At 39.8% G+C, this 20,636-nt stretch overlaps 1 protein-coding gene across 2 annotated transcripts in view; it reads right to left on the minus strand.

Annotated features, from left to right (window-relative positions):
* The window catches only part of BZW2 (basic leucine zipper and W2 domains 2), a 59,144-nt gene that overhangs the window by 14,196 nt on the left and 24,312 nt on the right, over positions 1-20,636 (minus strand). For both annotated transcript variants that reach the window (XM_075419220.1, XM_075419219.1), the window contains exons 3-7: positions 16,705-16,881; positions 15,428-15,531; positions 12,631-12,696; positions 6,238-6,373; positions 2,226-2,335 (exon numbers count right to left, since the gene is read on the minus strand). In XM_075419220.1, coding sequence (XP_075275335.1) covers positions 2,226-2,335; positions 6,238-6,373; positions 12,631-12,696; positions 15,428-15,531; positions 16,705-16,881 — 593 coding nt within the window. The remainder of the gene's footprint in view (positions 1-2,225; positions 2,336-6,237; positions 6,374-12,630; positions 12,697-15,427; positions 15,532-16,704; positions 16,882-20,636) is intronic.

The following is a 20,636-nucleotide window of genomic DNA, read 5'->3' on the forward strand; positions in this document are numbered from 1 at the left end:
TCTTGCAGGGAAAGCAGAAAGGAATAGATGGTAAAGCTGTTATGTGCAAAGCACGTTTACCCCACACTGCCCACTGTGTCCACACATTTACCTCTTGAGAAAAAACACACTTAGCAATACATATATGGCCCAGGCACCCTGGCCTGTTGTTGCTACTCTACTGAGTAATGATTACCACTAATGCATCACTTAATAAAAATCACAAAATCCACTTTGTACTGTTAACATTAATCCCTGTAGGCATTTCTAATTCAAAGACACTGTCAATCTATGATTTATGAAAGTCCAGCCACTTCGAAAAGTTAAAATTATTCTAAAAATTGCTACAGCAAAAGCCCCATCTTGGCAAGGATTCAACTGCATTTGCTTACCATCCAGTTCATGGTGTCTAACAATGGTTTTTGGGATAGATGACAGGTTGTTTTTTTTTTAAAAAAACAAAAAAACCTATAGAACCTCAAACTGTTTACTTACTGAAAATGAGATTCAGAAGAAACCATCATAGAATGCTTTGGGTTGGAAGGGACCTTTAGAGGTCATCTAGCCCAACCGCCCTGCAATGAGCAGGGAAATCTTCCACTACAGCAGGTTGCTCAGAGCCCCGTCCAACCTGATCTTGAATGTTTCCAGGGATGGGGCCTCCATTACCTCTCTGAGCAACCTGTGCCAGTGTTTCACCACCATCATGGTAAAAAATTTCTTCTTTATATCTAATCTAAATCTACCCTCTCTTAGTTTAAAGCCATTACCTCTTGTCCTATTGCAACAAGACCTGCTGAAAAGTTTGCCCCCATCTTTCCTACAGCCCCCCTTCAGGTACTGAAAGGCTGCTATAAGGTCTCCCCACAGCCTTCTCTTCTCCAGGCTGAACAGCCCCAACTCTCTCAGCCTCTCCTCGTAGAAGAGGTGGTGCTCTAGCCCTCGGATCATCTTTGTGGCCTCCTTTGGACTCACTCCAACAGGCCCATGTCTATCCTGTGCTGAGGGTTCCAGAGCTGGAAGCAGGACTCCAGGTTGGCTCTCAGAGTGGAGCAGAATCACCTCCCTCGACCTGCTGGCCACGCTTCTCTTGATGCAGCCCCGGATATGGTCGGCCTTCTGGGCTGCGAGCGCACATCAGTGGCTCATGTCCAGCTTTTCATCCCCCAGTAAACTATCACGAAGGCACCTATGCTAGTCAACATCATCTGAACCTTTATAGTTACTAATATAGCAGCATAATGACAGCAAACAGCTGAAAGCTTAAGCCAGTCAAGTTTCAAAAAAAAAAAAAAGATACAATTTGCTTTTTTCCCCCCTCTAACAAGAAGTGCAGTTAGCCCATTTCCCAGCTTTATGGCAAATTATTTATGACTTGGGCTCTTAAAAACAAATACAAATTGAAGAAATGAAGGGGTGTGGGAGGTTACTTCCCTTTTGAAAGATTCTTGCCTAATCATAAATTATTGAGGTGGCAACAGGAAATACTGCTGAGATTCTCCAGGCAGTGCCACACAGGATGAAGAGCATTTGACTGGATTAACACAGCAGCAATCTTTCTGAGAATTAAAAAAACCCCTCTTGGTCTTCAGAAGACACAGGGAGAGAAAGGCACGTGACGCTGCTGAATATTCATATATACTCTAAATACCTCAGACCACTGCTACAAAGCCAGAACACAGGTTTTGAGTCCAAAGGCTGAAAGCCTTCCTGCCTTGCCCCTACTCGGTCTGCTGTCATCACTGCAGGACCATTTAGCTACCCAGATGGCTATTGCTGCAGAAAATTAGCTTACCGTGCTTTTGCTATACTATTTAAACACTGTCACTTTGGAAACATACATTTTAATCACAACCCTTTATACTTTATTTATTATTTACAAAAGTAAAACATATTTCAGAAAAATAAAAGTCCTCATGCACAGTTACTGGTGGTGTATGTTTTGTTAGCAGCATTTAGAAAAAAACCACATTTACTTAATTACCAAGCCCCATACATACACTCTTTCAGAAGGCATTTAACTACAGGAAAAATAGAGACAGAATGTAAAAACATGTGATATTTAATATTCCTGAGCCTGTATCAGTGCTACAGCCATAACAATATTGCTGTGACTCAAAATATTTAAAAAATGCTAAGAGAGTCTGAGGGGGAGTTAACATGCTTACAGCAAACTACCATCTGCATTTTATTTCCTTCTGTTTCACAAGGAGAGATAAGGATTATTGAAAATATATTGTACTTACTAGCAATCTCTTATCGAGGTTGGCTTTTCTTAAAGCAGAGGTAACAGAATTGGCATCTTTCTCTGCCATCCATGCTTTAAAAAGCTTTACAGCAAAAGAGGCTGCAATCCCTGTTTGAGTAAAAACACAGAACACGCTTCAGCAACGTTCAACATGAATTAGCGATGGTTGTAAGAATTACAAGGTTACAAAATGGTTACAAGAATATGGAATGAAAATGCATTTATGACAACAGGACCGAACACGTAGAGCCGAAATGCCTGTTTTTTTGCTTTAATGTTGTATTAATTTTCTGAAGTATGCTAGATTGTTTGAAAATATTTTCATCCTGTACTGCCCATCTCCATTCAATTGTTCAAAGATTTTCTTTGCAATCGTTTTTCCTACCTCCCCAATTTACATGCGAAGTCCAACACAAAATGAAAGCATACGCATTAAACCAATTATGAAATGAAGGCACAAAATAATAAAGGATAGTCAGGAAAAAAAAGTGGAAAAACAGATCTTCAAAGGGCAAGTCCTGGAACAGGGTTAAATAACTCTGCAACTTCAAGGTAGCTCATTGTACCCCGTCCTCCTAGGAGGCACTTAGTAGCTGTTAGGACCAGACACCAATACTATTTTAAGTGGAAAAATTCCTTCCTCAAGGCACAACTTAGTATATCTGTGCATTAAATCACACAAACTCTACCACCGCTAGCTGTAGCTTTCGCAGGGGACCTAAGAAACCACTGGCCCCACACCTCCTATTTCCCTGTGTCGCAGAGCAGGGCCACCACCACGGCTCTGCTCCAGCTTCTTGGCTGCAAGCGGCAAGTGCAGGGAGCTGCATGAAGCTGAAAGGTCTCAGAGATGGAGACCCAGCTCATCCTTGAGGAAGGTGTCCTGTAGGCCAGTTATGCTTCTCTGTGCTACACTCATATCAACATTACAGTGCTACTGAGGGCGGCGATAATGATAGCAGTGTACTACGCTGCAGCCAGTTGTTGTAACCTACTGTTTCACCTCCAAACAGTCCTGAAGCCCAGAGAGCTATATGGGACCTACCGGTAGGAAGCAGCTTCATCATTCTTAGCCACTTTCTAACTAGGTATCAATTATTTTTATTTCTGGATACATTGACTAAATGAGTCATCAAATAAGAACAGAAGAGAGAAAAGATTATTCCCAGAGCAGTGTAAACTTCATTAACATTTATTACAGATCTTGACTGTTATGACAGTTTTGGCAACCTTATTTCAAGAGCTCCGTTGTAAGGCATGATCCTTAGATAAGTACTATATGGAACCACAGATGCACAATGCCATGCTAAGAGAGGCCTACAAATACTACTTTGGGCTTGTTTTACATGTCATATCGCAGCTTCCAAGTGAAATCAGCGTGATGCAGTGATGATAAAGTAAGTACTGTAGGCTGACTAGTCAAGACTGACCAAGCCTGGTCAACCAACAGGGGACCTAGGCATAATGTCCGCCTGTAATTTCTGAACCTGCAAACCCAGGTCAGTGTATCCAATGTGTTTACGAGTCCAATACCAACACTGAATGGAAGGAACTCTCTGGTCTCTGTCATCAAGCACTGTCCCAGTACCCACATCCTAAACCCTTTTTCAAGTTTTAGCTTAAAACAACACACATTTTATGCCACCACCCACGTGTTTTCAAACTTACTTCTAATTTCCAGTCTAAATTTATCAGTGGTCAGTTCCTACACTCTATTCATGTGCTGCCACTGTCTTTTCCTTTAAATAGCTCTTCTTTTTTTCTGTTGCCCCTCCTCCCCCCTTTGCAGAAAGCACCTTCAGTCATTAGTTTTATTGATTAACTCGGGTTGCAATGGTTTTTCAGCATGGGTGACAATAAGGTCATGGGATGAGGTTTCATCACTGCCCAGACCTTTCTCTGTCTCTGCTGGAAATACATCAGCCACCCCCAAAAGACATCTTTTCCCATCTATACATCACAGTACAAGTCATGACAACACTGAAAAAGGGTAATTCTAAAATGAATTAAGTATTTGTCCTCAAATTTGACAGATGTCCTATTAGCACAACCTATCCTCTCTCCCTTTCTGCCAGTTCTTTGCCAGTGTTACAATTGCCATGCTGATCAACAACTCTCTCAGACAAAAAAGGATAACAAGGATAAAACTTAACTACCTTGCCTGCAGTATTATTTTTTGTAAACCAAAGAAAGTATCAAGTTTATTTTTCTATGATTTCCCTATTGTAAGCCTTGATTTTTTTCCTGCTTTTCATTTATCTTTTCATCTTTAATTCTTCTTCCATAAAACATCTATTCCAGAACACTGATTAAACAAATTTTTCCTCAAATGCTGACACAGGTATATTTTTAGTATATATAAACCAAGAACCAAAAGTATATGTTAGCTCCTAACAAAAGTTTAGGGCTCCTAGAAATGTAAGTTCATAATGCAAATGCAATTTGTTCTAGGGTTTGTACAATTGTATTCTTAAAATGTTACATTTAAAATATAACATATTACTTAAGTTTTAAAAAATTGAATTTTCAGGTGCCTCTTGTCTTCCCATAACTAGAAAGAGACTTCGATTTAAAAACATTGCAGGCCATCACCCTAAGAAACAGATTACTGCTTTTGTTTAAATTTTCTTCTAGTTTAACTCTGATTTCAAAAGCTGAGAGAGCAAAGCTGCAGCTGTGGCTTTTCTTTCTGCAGCATTTAGAAAACAAATCTAATGGTTAGCATGCTGCAAATGAGAACATGAAATTAGAACACTTTTATTTTTAAAATGAAAGTTAGAATACGTTTTAACTAATACATAGCTCTTTAACAAAACCAAAGAGACTTCATGAAAACTGTTCAACACTTGAGAGTGCATTTGCAATTATTCCAGGTAGTCAGCAACTGGCAGAGAAAGACATTGTTGAGCAAGCATTTGGAAAACCAGGACTCCAAAGTACATGGCTATAACTTACTACATAAAAACCCTCAAAAAAAAAGAGAAACAAGTAATCTCAAAACGGCATTATACTCTAAGATGTAAAGAACAGTTACACATCATATGGTAAACTCAAGTCCGTGGGAAAGTGTATCTAACACTGAACACTACTGGTATCAAGGCAAAATGAGGGTTTGAATATTTTCTTCCTTCTGCAATATTCAGTCGCCCTGCATGCGCTCTCTGACCCACTTCACACTCACACGCACAAGATATTGGCAACACTTGAAAAAACGCTAGGGGACATATCTCAGGAACAGATATTGTACTTCACACTTTTATAGTATCACAATAGAGTCCAGCGGAGGGCTACAAGGATGGTGAGGGGACTGGAGCATCTCCCCTACGAGGAGAGGTTGAGGGAACTGGGCTTGTTCAGCCTCAAGAAGAGAAGGCTGCGAGGGGACCTTATAAATGCCTACAAATATCTGAAGGGTGGGTGTCAGGAGGATGGGGCCAAGCTCTTTTCAGTGGTGCCCAGTGACAGGACAAGGGGCAATGGGCACAAACTGAGGCACAGGAAGTTCCGTCTGAACATGAGGAGGAACTTCTTCCCTCTGAGGGTGACAGAGCACTGGAACAGGCTGCCCAGGGAGGTTGTGGAGTCTCCTTCTCTGGAGATATTCAAGACCCACCTGGACAAGGTCCTGTGCAGCCTGCTGTAGGTGACCCTGCTTCGGCAGGGGGGTTGGACTAGATGACCCACAGAGGTCCCTTCCAACCCCTACTATTCTGTGATTCTGTGATTCTGTGAATAGTACACATATTCTACAATTTTTCATACACATGTTTAACTTCCAAAAAACATAAATCCTTTGGAGATTGTTTTTGCTTCTTGTTGGTTTTTTCCTATTTTGATTGCCCTCTTATTAAGTTTCACAAAGTATGTTGGCTGTTGCTGTCTATATGCTTCTGCTCTAAAATACTGATTTCTGTTGTACAGTTACAGGCTTCCAACATATAAAATATGTTGCATTAAAACACATCTCCGATTAAAGCTAATGTAAGAAAAAAGATCATATAGAAAATTACCTTCTTTGACTATATTGTCAGTGAAGAGGCTTGTTAAAATTGTAGCAGGAAGAGTCCCGTTGGCTAACAGGATGCCAGAAAGCATTGCCAGCTTTGTCTGTTCCGTCTCTGTAAAGGCTTTCAGAAACAGCAGAAGCTGTGGGTCAGACAAAAAAGAACAGATTTATTTCCGCCATGTGCAATGATAACAGGTAGAGATGTATATTAGCAGACAGTTCAATTTCTTATTTCTCACGAAGTCCCACTGTAATTAATAGCAGTCATGTCAAAATCTGTCCTGAAGCATGGCAGTACCATCTCACTGATCGCTTGTAATTTCACTTTCTGTAAGGACACAAGCATGTGGAATACAGCCTTCCTCAGGGAAACAAGGCCTGTCTTCTCCAAATAGTTTGTTAAAGGCTTGAGACCCACAGAAATTACAGGATGACAGACTTCCTGACAGGAGTCTGCCCATTTCACATCGTCAGACTCCAGACTAAGCCCCACACAGTTGCAGGTCATTTTCTAGCTTACAAAAATTATTACTCATGCAAACAATAAAAGGATGAGAAAGTTTCCTGTTTTCCTTTTGGGGAAAGGAACACAGCACAATTACAACAGATTTTCTATTGGCTAAAATAAGAAAAATATTTCAAGTTCAGACATTCTTGATAAAGCTGACAAAGGACAGACAGGAACAAAAGCTGCTTCAAGACCTTGCCATTCCCACTACTAATTACAAGAGGAAACACATAGCTTGAGAAAAAGTCACAAATCTCACCATCCTAAGTGCTAGCAGATCTGAACTATATATTTACCTGTTAAAAGTCTAGAAATAGTAATAAAGTCTTTTAAAATCTTAGTTTCATATGTTAAAATAAATGACTAGAAAGCAAATTGATACAAGTACATTACACCTCTTTTCCCTTCTATCAGGAAAAAGTTGTGCAAAATTAGATTATTTTTTTTTCCAACACCATTACTGTTAACAATAATGTTTTCTCAACACGTTAGCAATCACAACATGGGTGATGGGAAAAAGGAGGCAAGACAGCAAAGGGCAGCTACATCCACTGCAAAAAGCTGCTGACTCCATCAGGAGCTGGCTTACAAATCTATTGTCATCGGAAAATAATAACTAAAAAAAAAAAAAAAAAAAGAGAAATAAAAGACAACCAGACACCCATTTCTGGAGTTAAAAAGGAATTCTCATTTCCTTCTTCAGCTACCAGCACTTTATTCAGCCACCTTCTACTGTCATGACACCCATTTTCCTCCTCCAAATGAGCAATAGATGCAATCAAAGCAGAACAGCTCATTCTGATGGAAAATTCCCACCTGGTTTCCAAATTAAGGGTATTTCTTAATTACCAAATCCTACCCATACAAAGGGATGGAATAGCACACTTGCTTGCTTGTTTGTTACCATGGACAGTGAGAGCTCTTCTCCAAGATACCTAAGCAGCTTATCATTAACTGTAAAGCTTTCTGAATACAGTGATATTTTAAAAATCCGGGTAACTAATAAAGTAAGTTATTAAAGCCACGTACAGTGTTTTATGAATAGCTCTGCTCTGTATCAGTGAACAGAACTGAAAAAAATCCTCATTTATACAGTAGTACTTACATAATAACATCAGCTTTAAATTACAGCTTACACAGGCCTGAATGACTCAACCACAGAAAAACCATTTGGGTTTTTTTTAGTGGGCTTCAGCCAAATGATTGCAACATACAGTTTTAGCTTAAAAGAAAAATTATGAAACTATAAAATCTCAAGGTGTAATTTTGTTTCAGCAAACTATGACTCACAACCAAAAAAGCACAAAAATTTGGGATGCAGATGAATGGTATTTCTAAATATATGGATGAGAAGTTAAGCGGTGCCCTGTATTTCAAAGTGCAGCAATAACTGGTATATGTACTGGTGCAGGTAAAGGAACTCCAGAGCCACATTTATGGAAAGACTGAAAATATTTTTACAGAATTTCATGTAAGCCTAGAGTAAAATGGAGGCCTGGGGATTCAAAGTTTCTTTATACAAGCTTTATCAACAACACTGTAGCAAAATGAGACCTGCACAAGAGAAAAAAGATTGGAATTAGACCTTTAGCTCTTTACTGTAAGTACTGAGACTGTTAACAAAGAGGAAACAGCTTTAGATTTGTGTAGCCTACCTAACTTTTTACTTTTGGTCCCATATAAGCAACAGGTGAGGATTTTGATTAGAAAGCGGTCACACTGACTACTTTAACATGACAGACCAGGTTTTGACATACTTCTGAGCTATAATCTCCACTGGGTTTTGTCAGTAATAAGTAGATCATGAACAGTTACACCCATTCATGTCAGATTCGAGTCACGAAAGCAAAGACAGCAGGAAACCCAGCTGCAAAGCCAGAGTTATGCAGTCCAAGGTGGAGAAGGATTCTAAGAGAAGGACATCCAAATATTTATCAACTCTAGTTCTGAGAAATGTGTATTGGTTCAAATATTTTGGAAGGTCTGTAATGACATATCTATGTATTTCACAGCCTCATCCTCTTCCCTTTCATTTGAAACACGCTTATTGCAAGTCTCAGCATAAATCTGAATTACGGTGTTCAACTATACCCCACTGCAGTATCTTTTAAGCAGGAACCTCATCTTCCACACATCTCGTACTACTTAAAGTACTGTTGCCGCTACTAGCATAATTTTTGTGTTATTAGTATTTTTGATAAATAAACTCCAATAAACTTATACATGTCATTTTCTGCTGTTCAAGCATATTATTCTATACTTCCAAGCAACTGTGAAACAATTGGGAAAGACTAGGTGATAGGAAGATTCAAAACCTTTAACAATCCCACTTAAAAAACATGGAAAAGAACAAAATCTTCAGTTCAAACCTGCTGTTCCACATTTTTATTGCTGACTACTTTAAGAGATCTTCTTTTACCATCATGATTACAAAGCTCAGCAGGGAAGTCACAAAATGTCCAGGTCACTTCAGAATAGTACCAAACCACGCACAGAAGTTCTCCAAGCTGATGCTTCCCTGCTGTTAGCCAAGCACTGGCATTGCTGCTTTTGTTACAGATACAGACTGACTCCAGGCATAAAGTGAGCAGTTCTGCCTCACAATTTTGTATTTCTATCATAGCTGCAAGAAATCCCACCTACTTAAGTAGGAGTTCAGAGAGTTCAGAATGCCTAATAAGCACAAGATCAGACCTAATGTGCTGTTCCATGTTATTTTTGTCTTTTAGGCACAAATTCTGAGCATAAAAGATACACACAAAGTAAAGACACACACACACAACATTAAAAAGCATACAAGAAAACCAAGTGCTTCCACCCTCCTCTTGCGATCTGGAAACCTTAATAGTGAAAATTAAGGAATTTTATCCACACAGGGAGCGTGGTGTCTTTCTATACCTTCATTACCTGAAGTGGTCTCTTGCTTTAGCGTCTGACAGTTTGTCACATCTGTAGACAGCACTGAACTGTCAGCGATGGAGACAGCAGCTAACATAAGAACAGATACCCGCTGACTGATCCTGGCCTTTCATTTAGTTGACTTAAAGCACCTGTTTACTTCCCACTTGATCTCAGAATATTAATCTCTTCTTATTTCCTAATTCCCAGCTTGATTTAGGGTTCTTTCATTAGGAAAATAGCAACACAAAGGACCTTATAACATCTCCCATTACTTCAGACATCCTCATATGACTCAGTAACATTTACCACTGTTAAGACCAAAAATATACTTATCTGTACTTTATCCCAATTTTGATAGTAAAAAACCCTATACAGAATGCTACTTGAACATGCAAACATACTATATAGACAGCTAATACTGCATTCTTCATCCACTGACCTGAACAGCAATACATATATGTAAGACAGACAAACACTTCAGAACTAAGAATTTTACTCAAATTATTGCAAAATGCTATCACAGGTCTATGCCAGCGCACTGGGCAGAGCTCATCTGAACTTAAGCTGCCTATTATCAAAAAACAGCAGGTGAGCAATGCACTTCAGCATCTTTGTTTTCTGTTGAAATTGCTTGCACAAAATAATTTAGATGTAAAAATGTAGATGTATGGTTTGTTTATGTCACTAGAAGAAAGAATAACTGGCAATTCTGTGGGGAGAGAATTAAGAAATAAAACATTTGAAGCTAGCAGGAGACAAAAAAGGGGAAGGTGCTGGGAAATAATATTAAGTCCTAAAGACAAAATTATTAACTACAAGATCTAAAGCAAACACTTGTACAAATACTGCCATTTACGAGAATCTCTCATGAAAGAGAAGTCCCACTGACACCATCTGCTTCTTTAGAGTGAAATTGCTGGTATTGCCTTGTTTTTTTTAGCATGATTTTTCTGTGAGCTAATTTTCCCCCCAAGTGCTCTAGCTCCGTAAAGCATCTGCCAGAAAAAAATCACTTTCATTGTTGGGACAGTGACCCGTGAAACAACATCAAGGAGTCGCTCTCTTGCTTTTCTCACCACCGACCAACTGCAATAGTTTTTGAACTACTAAATCTTGCAGAAACGCCTTCTAGAAATACTAATGTATCTATCTTCTGACTTTCAACGAGCATCTACTCTCATACAAGTCACTGCACACAGTGATTAAAATATTCAACAGTTAAAAACCCAGCAGCCTCACCAGCAAGAAGACAGTCACTTGGTGAGTTCACACAAGAAGGGCAGGGACAAGGTAAGCAGAATACAATGAGTCCTCAAGGTTTTTAAGGCACCGACAGCGCAGGTGCAATACACAGGCCCAAACCTTCACAACCACCCTCTCAGTTTCTAATTCTCTGATAAACTGCATTAACTGAGGAAGGGAGCGCAGCCAGCAGCCATGCCGCAAGGCCAGGTCCCCAGAAGCCACACCAAGATCCGCACCAGAGCACAGAGTTGAGGGTGGCGATGGAAGGGCAGATGGAAAAGCCTAGGATGACTATGCAAACCTAATCTTGTTATCTCTGATACATGATGTAATCTGACACGGAAAACTACACAAAAAGTCTGTACATAAAACTGAAATTCGCAGACCCCATGCTGCCATGGCTGGGATGCCTCCAACGCCTTTAAATGAGTACAGTCACGCTGTACATCAAACATTGCTTTCTCTCAAGCTAGCGTACAGCTGATCTTCAGATCAGAGCCACTTGTTCCTCAACTGGAGAGTCAATTATTATACATTAACCAGAGTCTCATCTTGTTACTAAGTGTGCAAAGTGAATTCTTAGAAACTTACAGGATTCAAACCCAAGCAAGTTACAGAAGAGAGAGGAGGCGGCTTGGATTGACATGGTATTTGCTTAATGTGCTGAACACTCTCTGAAACTTGAATGCTATGAGTCAGCGCTTCTCATGTCAATGATTATAGTAATTAACAGCAAGAACATTAGATTTGTGTGGGGATAGAGGTAAATTTAGGTCTTTAGAATGATGTATTGAGCAATCAGCATCAGTTAATAGGCAAGCTGGCCCCAAGAACAAAAATAATTTCCTGTATGAGCAAGAATATACAAATCCAAACAAAATTTTTTCAGCCACAAGAGGTGGTAGTGAGGCAGCACGCTCCAGACTTACCCTCAGCTGACCCTTGCAGCAATCTTTCTAATGTTTAAATAATATGGAAACACACTTTTACTTTTAACAAACATGGTATTTTAGTCACAGGACAGGTTTTACCATTGTCAGCATGCCTGCACAGCACAGTGTTTATTACTTCTTCAGACCATTAGAAAAACATATTTACATCTGTTACTAGGAACTGAAAATAGACAAAATAAACCTGTATTTTGTTTTTCAAAAATTTCTGCCCAGATTTCTCCTGTCTACTTAGAATTCAGTGTCACAAAACACAACAGTATCCACAAATATCCATTACAGTCTAACAGGCAAATCCTGAGCACTCCACCAGCGGTGATGACTTTCTCTTTGCACACATCTGTGCCCTTGAATACAAAAACTCGTGGTTAGGATTCTTTCCACAATGCAGTAGTTTAATACTCTTACATCAAGTGACATTCTGCACAGCAGATCTGCATTTATTCTATGGAAAAAACCCACAGCTGTTAGCAGGACAGTAACACTGCCTCTCATTAAAGAACTATACCCCAAATTATATCGAAGTTCTGTGCAGAAAAGCTTGGGATAAGAAAGCGATGTTGGTCAAAGGAACCAAAACAAGCATCAATGTAGAATTACTCTACATCAAGAGCTGCCAGCAGTATTCCCACACAGCTAAATTTGCAGATGAAAGCTGCCACTTATAGATTCCATCCTCTATTCCAGTAGAGCTAAATAAAATACATAACAGCGCCACATTTGTACATATAGAATTATATTAGACATAAGGTAAAAATATTGTCGCTCAAGAGGAGACTGTCACCAGCATTACCTTTTTGATTTCATCTTCAAATGCTTTCTCCAGATATTTGTATCTCCTGATAAGTTTATTGAAGACCTAAAGACAAACACAGATTAACTTAAAAAAAAATGTAACAATTGCAGCCATCCTTCTTTACAAAAAAGGGAAAGTGAAACAAAACTGCCACTACTGAATCCATAAAGGATATCTTTGACTAATCCATGATAAGACATCTTTTTTATCGCCACAGCAGGAAAGAAAAAGTAGGAAGCACTGCTGGCTTTTCACACTCCAATATTCCATTTCAGAGTTTTCCTTTGGGCACCGTTTCCAGGAAACAAGCAGCCAGCAGAATGGTATTTCTGCAGTCATCTGTTTCGCTGTCTGTCTCATGGCAGATCATGACACATATTTCTCTTACTTTGTTCACAAGTGGAAAAACACAAGTTTTGCAATTCTTGCTCCATAGAGCAATGTTTGAATCAGAGAATTTACTGCAGTTTAAGAGTCGTCTTTTTCATATTTCTCTCAGTTTAATTTCTACTCTGCCTTGCAACCTATCCCTAGATCAAAAGCAGGGGAAAGGAGGAGGAAGAGGTGGTGGTGAACTCTGCACCTTTCCCTGATAATGCAGCGATCTGGGGAAGCTGGCAGGTATAAACTGATGGAGTGAGGTAGTCAGGGAGCACTGCTGGGCATCTTCAGCAGATGCAGGATCTTCATCAAATCCGCTAACACAAAGGCTTACAACAAAACACACTACTGCCAGGGAAAGAGGAAGAACATTTGACAAAGCTTTTACAACAAGTATGTTCCTGGAAACACTTGTTCTCCAGTTTCCACCGTTTATTTCCCATCAGGCAACCACAGATTATTGAAAGTAGAAGCAGCACAGGTGCAGGGTGCATTCAGATGGAAGAAAAGGGAGAGATAAGAAATTAAATAAACAAATCACTGCTCTCGCTACTGTACAAAGGCCACAAAACATGTGACACTCTGTCATAGGTAAAAAGGTTTATATGGGGAACAAATGACATTATTATCAGACTGGATGGGGGGGGAGAAATTAAGTTTAGAACATTTCAATTCACTTTTCAGAGAATGTAAAATACACCCAAACATTCTAAATGGTAGTATTTTGGCTCAGAACAAGTGAAAAATCAAGTTGTGTCCATGCTGAGAGGCAGACACACACATAATTCTAATAAGGCATCTACAAGCTGGCATCTTGTTTATATTTCCAAAGGAAATTTTGTATCTCTCTGTAAATTCTTGCAAATGACAGAAGTACACTTCTTCAGCAAATAATCTGCTAAAATATCAACACTAGCTTTAGTCTTTTTTCTTGAAGACTTTTCACTCTGAATTGTTCCCATGACTACAACCACAAAAAACAGCCACACTACTGGTTTATTTGGGAATAAGAGTAAGAAATTACCTAGAAGATAAGGAAGCTACCAACACTATTTTAGCCTACTTCCACTTTTTCATAATACAGTAAGAGCTCTATTTTCCATTACCCATGAAAAAAATGGTGATGTCCATAAGGTTAGATCTCTTCGGGCATTAACTACAAAATGTTGACTTATTTTGGTGGCTTTTGGTTTGAAATGCAGAGAATACATTGAAAATTCCACTGCTTCAAATTCTGAAGCCTTCCTTTCCATTTTCCAACATACAACCTTTTATTTTACAGTTAAATCTCTCCTTGGAGGACTGGTGTTACCAATTTTTATTATCAAACTATTAAAACATTAAAATCGAAGAAGACTGAATCAATACTTTTACCAATAACAGATTTTCCTGAAGTAGAATACCCTGGTTTTAAGACATGATAAAGCTGATACACAAGATATATTTACTCCTTTCCCAAAAATAAGTATATTTCACTTCCTCAGATTATCAAAGACATGTTTCTAAAGGAGCTTGCTGCTATTTAGCATATGTTTGTTACCAATGCAGATTTTGATCTCGGCACCCTCTGAAGCAACCACACACCTTTTCAGCAACTTACCACCCTGAACACCTTCACAGGGACTGTGGTTTTTATGCTTTCTATTACTGTCTCCAGTATCCCATTAATAACCAGTTATTTAAAAAGACAAATTTGTTACTCAGTTAACAATAGACTTTTGACATATGGGCATTTCAATGGTGTTGCATTTTTACGCAGCCCTGCTTGTATCCAGAATCACATGGTGGCTTTGAACCTTAAGAATTCTTACTGTATTTTCTGATACAACTATTATCTTCCATTAAGGAGTTATGCAACATTAGCTTCTCTTCAATAACATTTTAGGCTTCACTGCTTATTTGTGTTAATTTCACATTGGCCTATTTGTACAAGCCTTATTCCTGCAAAAAGAAATTATATATCACATATGTAGGATAAATGAAAGCTCTTGGAATATATGCCCAATTCCTAACTAGTTATACAACTAAAGGTTGGAGGCGTGAGCTTTATATTTTTTGTCCTTCATGTACTTCATGTGTTTCTAAAAATATGTTCATACAAATCTTTCAGGCTCCATACAGAAAAGGTCAACAAAAATAATAAGGATGGTGTCTAAAAATACACCGAACCAACAGCAGACTGAAATCGGTAAGACTGCTTTCTGTAAAAGAAAGCACTGCCAGCTTTGATCAGATTATCTTAGACATCCTATTTTCTTACTTAAAATTTATACGTTAGGGCAGATTACTGGTTAACTGGATTTTCAATTGCCCTGTAACTAGCCTACTGCAGCCTAGACAGTCTGCAGATGTTCCAGCGTAATCCCTTTTGATACATAAACAGAAAACAGTAATCAACCACGCCTTTACTGACCTGAGCATAATTTCGGATGGCATCATGATCTTCATCTGCAAAAAATACACAGTGGTTGGTCATCTTGGTCTTGTCATTGTCATCTATGCGTGTGCCTCCAGGAGCTAAAAGAAAGGAAAAAAAAAAAGAAAAAGGTAAGAAACAATTTCTCACTTTAAAGAACGTTCTATAATTATAAGAATTAATAAGTCTAATAAGCCTTATGTTAGTATCACTGAGACAGAAGGCAAGGGTAAGAGCTAGCAGGGGAGAGTGGGGAACAGAGAGAGACCGAGCTCTGTGAGGCTGTGGTGGCACCTGACAGAAGGGACGGCTGGCCAATACGCTGCACCTTAGATCCCACAGACCTCAAAAGACTGAGCAATTCAGGTCACACTAAGGAATCTGAGCTGTTTGAGAGCACTGAGTGCGATCCAGTAAGTATGAGCTGGAGCAGAACCCCTGCACGTATTTTAACTACCACTTTAAACACCGTAATAATGTAAATCCTTTCCAGAGAGAAAAGAATTAGCACTCTGTTACTAATTTGATGACTTGGAACATCTCTCTAACCCCTCTAACGCTTACCAGGCCTACATAAACATTCAGAACACTGCTGCAAAAGTTTTCTCCTGGCTTATTTTGTTGGGAGCTTTTTTGCTAGACACTTCCGCTGGATTTTGTTTCCTGCATTACCTCAAGTCTTACAAAAACATCTTTTCCTCTTACCCACCAAAGAGCAGGGAGCAGGAATCAAACCAACACGACCAGTAAAAAGAGACAACTTATTCAAAATACAGATGAAAACAAAAGGTGTGTTTTCGCTCATGCTGCCAGCGATACCTGGAAGAAATGCCCAGTGGACACCCACTAAGCACTCCTCACTGTCCTTCCCTGCTCCTCTTAGCTAGTCTTTGTTGCAATGTCTACAAAGCAACCTTGCAACAGATGATAACCTGGAGTGCTGCGTTACACCTTTTCATGCTGATAAATTCCTCCATTTCCCCTAGTTAGCGTCTCTCTCATTTTCTTTGCTGTTGCATTTATATGCGGTTTCAGCTCAGTCTGAAGGCTTTTCAGAGCAGTATCCATTTTTTGTGCTACTTGCAGAATGCTTCACACAATCAAGTCCCTAGCTATCACTGCACTACAAACAACTCTATGATACGAGATCCAAATGTATCTAGGTAAGTTAAACTGGAATACAGTTTATAGTTTCCACTTCGTAAGGGATGACAGCATCTTAAAAGAGGCAAGGCTGATGCTCAAAATTCTGCATCAGGTACGCTGCAGTTTACCTAGCATGCTGCCAGCTACCAAAATATCAAAGAGTGTGTCAGCATAGCGGCGATAGTCAAGCCGTGAGCCAGCTGCATCCAGAAACTTGGCTATAGCCTCCAGGTCACTCCCAGCTTCATTGAGGCCTTGGACAATGGTATCCCTGAAGACCGTGGGTTCAAATTTCTCCTTTTCATCTGGAACAGAGATAACGGAGAAAGAGAGAGTCAGTTTGAAATTTTCTGTTTAAAATCCCCCAGCAACTGAAATCATCATGGCACCTAAACATATTCTACCTTGCATTCTGGTCAAGGCAACAAAAGTTTGTTTGTTTGGTTTTCACTGGAAATTTTCCAGTGTTTACCTTTGCTTCCCCCTCCTCCTCATCCCCCCCCCCCCCCCCCCAAATACCAAAACACATACAAACATACAGAAATAAATAAAAGGGAGGAAAAGCAACTATTGAAATTGTTTTCAAACTCCATAGTCTTGCTTCTCTTGTTGAAGACATGTTTGTGTATCATTAAACAATGCTAAATCTGATAGTAGTATAAAGGGTATGTCAGTTACGTGTAACTAATCTCACTGTAGGAACACTCAATTTTTCATTTTTTCGTATTTTTCTTTAAATAACTACGGTCGCACATCTAAAATGTTTTCAAAACAACAAGTCCTCAGGAAAAGAGGAGATCAAGGTATTCATAAAAATACCTCTTGTGTAAACATTTAGGAACCTGCCACACAGAGTAACCAAGAAAATATCTTTCACATTCACAGACCTAGGTAGCGCAAGGAACACAGAAATGTGGTGCTCACATCGCATTTTCTACAGCCATCTGTGGCTGAACTCAATCAAGGAACAGTCTGACCTCCAGACAACATCCCTATGTCAAGGCCATCAGCCACACCAGATGTAACCGCAACCTCCAGACAAAGCCAGGTAGATTTACCACACCTCCTACTGCGTTTTCTTGCAGGCTGTTAACAGCTTACCACAGACACTTCCAAGCTTCTTAGCAAAGCAAGTCCTGACTTTATACAAGAGCACATACAAACTGCTTGTTACCGTCAAAATCACTCTGAGCTTCAGAAACACAACTGTGAGCTGTTCTGTGACACTCAAAAAACAAAACTAGTTTGTTATCACCTGCTGACACAAATGTTAATACAAGTTCTTAAAAAAAACTGCACATACTACATCCAGGGATTTTCGTTACTAGGATGAACGAGGATTGGTAAAATTCCTGTCTAAACATGTACAGTCTGAAACGTGTCAGATGCAATCCTCGCAGGCTTTTTAGAGAAGAGGTTCTGGACACTACACATCCTCTGGCTGCAGCTTTCCTTTCTCTGCGACTCATAGTGCAGCTTTTTATACCAAATATTACCCAGAAGACCTTGGTTTCTAATAGCCTTTCTTCCCCTAATCTCTTTCCTCCGGCCACATTAGCCTTAGGCCAATAAAATATTATACACACAATGCCTACTTTTATCAGCTTTAATATTTCTGATACATAAACATTCCTCTCTCTTCTTGTTCCCCTGCATGTCCCTGGGGTGAGCTCATTCCACCCCCTCCAATGCATCACAGGCACATTCTCCCCCTCTTCCAGTGCATCCCCTCACCCCGTACCAATTGCATCTGGAAAGCACAAGCAGTCCCTCACACGCAGTGTCCCAGACCACGGGGAAGCTCAGGGCTCAACCCTTCCTTCCAAGGAGCCTGGCAGCACACAGTCAACAGCAGCTCCAGGGCTGTCTGCCAAGTGCTCAGCAGCACTGGAAAAATTAAGCCACTGCCTTACACTCCAAAAATCCCCTGCTATGCCTAGCTTTTACTGGCTTGTTGACTCTATTACCTACCTCCAAGTGGGCTGCTCGAATCTGACCTCCTCAGACCAAAGCTGAGGATTACTCAGCTCCATGGACAGCCATATACATATGGCACTATGACTGTGTGCATCGCTCATGCAGCCACCCGTTTCCAACCCCAGCCCCTCCTCAACTGATGCACACAATCATGGTGCCAACCCAGCTGCTCCTCTACCACGCTCTCATCACCCAATAAACTACTCAATATGCCCCTTCTCTGAACAACAAGCGACTTCTTCCCAGGGTTTTGCTTGACCCCAGACCTTGGAGATATTCAGGCTCTCGGTTGTGTTACGTCAGCTTTCAGCTGTGATGAGGACCTGGAGTCTGCTGTTTGGATACCCAGCTCTCATATCTGCAGGGCATGCCCATGGTGGACAAACCAGAGAGGGCTGAGTGAGGAAACTAAAGAACCGTGCCTTTGCTCTGGGGAAATGCCTACAGAGAAGCATACTACTGGAATCCCATCTGAGCTGCCAGACCGGTTACCAAATAACCAGTTGCAGCTCTCTTCCAGCTTGAGGTACTAAAACAACTCAAAACAAGCAACAAATCAACCTACCCGCAAACCAACAAGCCTTTTACTGAAGTAAATGTAAGAACTTCAGTACGTGTCCTTCAGACAGTTTGATGTGCACACAAGAAACCCAGCTCCCACCCATAAACAAGTATCTGAGTATAATTCTTCTCTTTCAGGTTACCAAATAAGTATGTATTATTCGCAGGGAAAAAATGCTTGACAACTTATCAACCAGTAAAATGACAGAATTCTGCCTTAAGAGATGAGTTAAAAAAAAAAATATTTTTTTACTTTTTCAACTGTATTTTGTCTAAAAATTTAAGATGTTCATGTCTAAACTGAAAGGTGTTATATGCTTCATATCATGGGTACCCAGTGCTCAGTACAAACACAAACACTAGGACTAATGTTTCTTAGCTATTTTAAAGAGATTCTTCTGCCCCAGAAGTCCTCCTCTCATCTGGAGTACTCTACTATTTTCTCATCTATCACAATCTAAAAATTTACACAGGATGAGGAGGTAAATTAATGAAAAATGATTTCTAACTGTATTGAAACATTTTCCTACCAAGCTAATGTGCTGAAAAGGAATATGCTGATGTAGTACAACAGGGTGAGTAAGAAGCCATCATCAAGAAGTGGTGACAGTATGTTGCACTGTCAAGCACATAATTACTAAACAAGCACAGTTTCAATCACAGGCTAGTGGAGGCAGGTGTAGCTTGCAGATGTGATGCACACAATACCCAATGCAGCAGTGCTATACACAGCTTTTCATTTTCATCTTATTCTCGGATCCTTGTTTCCTTTCTTTTGCTTCTAAGGAAATCACAAAGTTCACTTATACCTCCCTCCTTAAGAATTAATCTTAACTCTTAAACAGAAGGTCCACAACTATATTTCTGTGGAAGTAAAACGAGATGCCCTCTTTGGCCCCCCTTCTGACTTCATGTTAACATAAAGGTGTTAATATTAACTTTTTACTAGATAATTTTCATTCTGAAAGCCATATGCGTTGTTTAGCTTAGCTTCTTTTTATGCTGCCATTTACCATTTTGCACCAGTTTTTTAGCAGGTATTAATTCTTAAGTTATTTACACCATGGGAACAAACTTGGGTCTCAGGTATTGCCTGTCACCTTACTTTAAACAATACATACTGCTTGTTCCTGTTCCTGCTTCAGGAAGCTTTTTGTCTCGTAGGTATTTGTCAACTGTCTGGATATACAGATTTTCATTACTTCCTATTGGCATTTTTGCTACTCCCATTTCCTCCTCTTCCATTTCAGAAGACATAAAGACAGCAATTTACGTGCGTGCACAGACAGTGCAGTCAATGCAATGCACATCCCACATATCTGCACCATAAGCACAAATCCCAGCCAGATGCCAGCTACTGCTGACCCTCACCAAAAAAGCAGTATTCAACAGGTACAGAGATTATGCTAAGAACGAACCAAACTGTTTTCTTTGCCCAGACTGCTAAAAACTTGATACGGAACTGGGAGACGTCTCCTTCCTTTGGAAGGTTCTTCCCTTCCCTTTTTCTTCCTTCAAATCT

This window comes from Opisthocomus hoazin, chromosome 4, assembly GCF_030867145.1.
Source record: "Opisthocomus hoazin isolate bOpiHoa1 chromosome 4, bOpiHoa1.hap1, whole genome shotgun sequence".
Lineage (NCBI taxonomy): Eukaryota > Metazoa > Chordata > Aves > Opisthocomiformes > Opisthocomidae > Opisthocomus > Opisthocomus hoazin.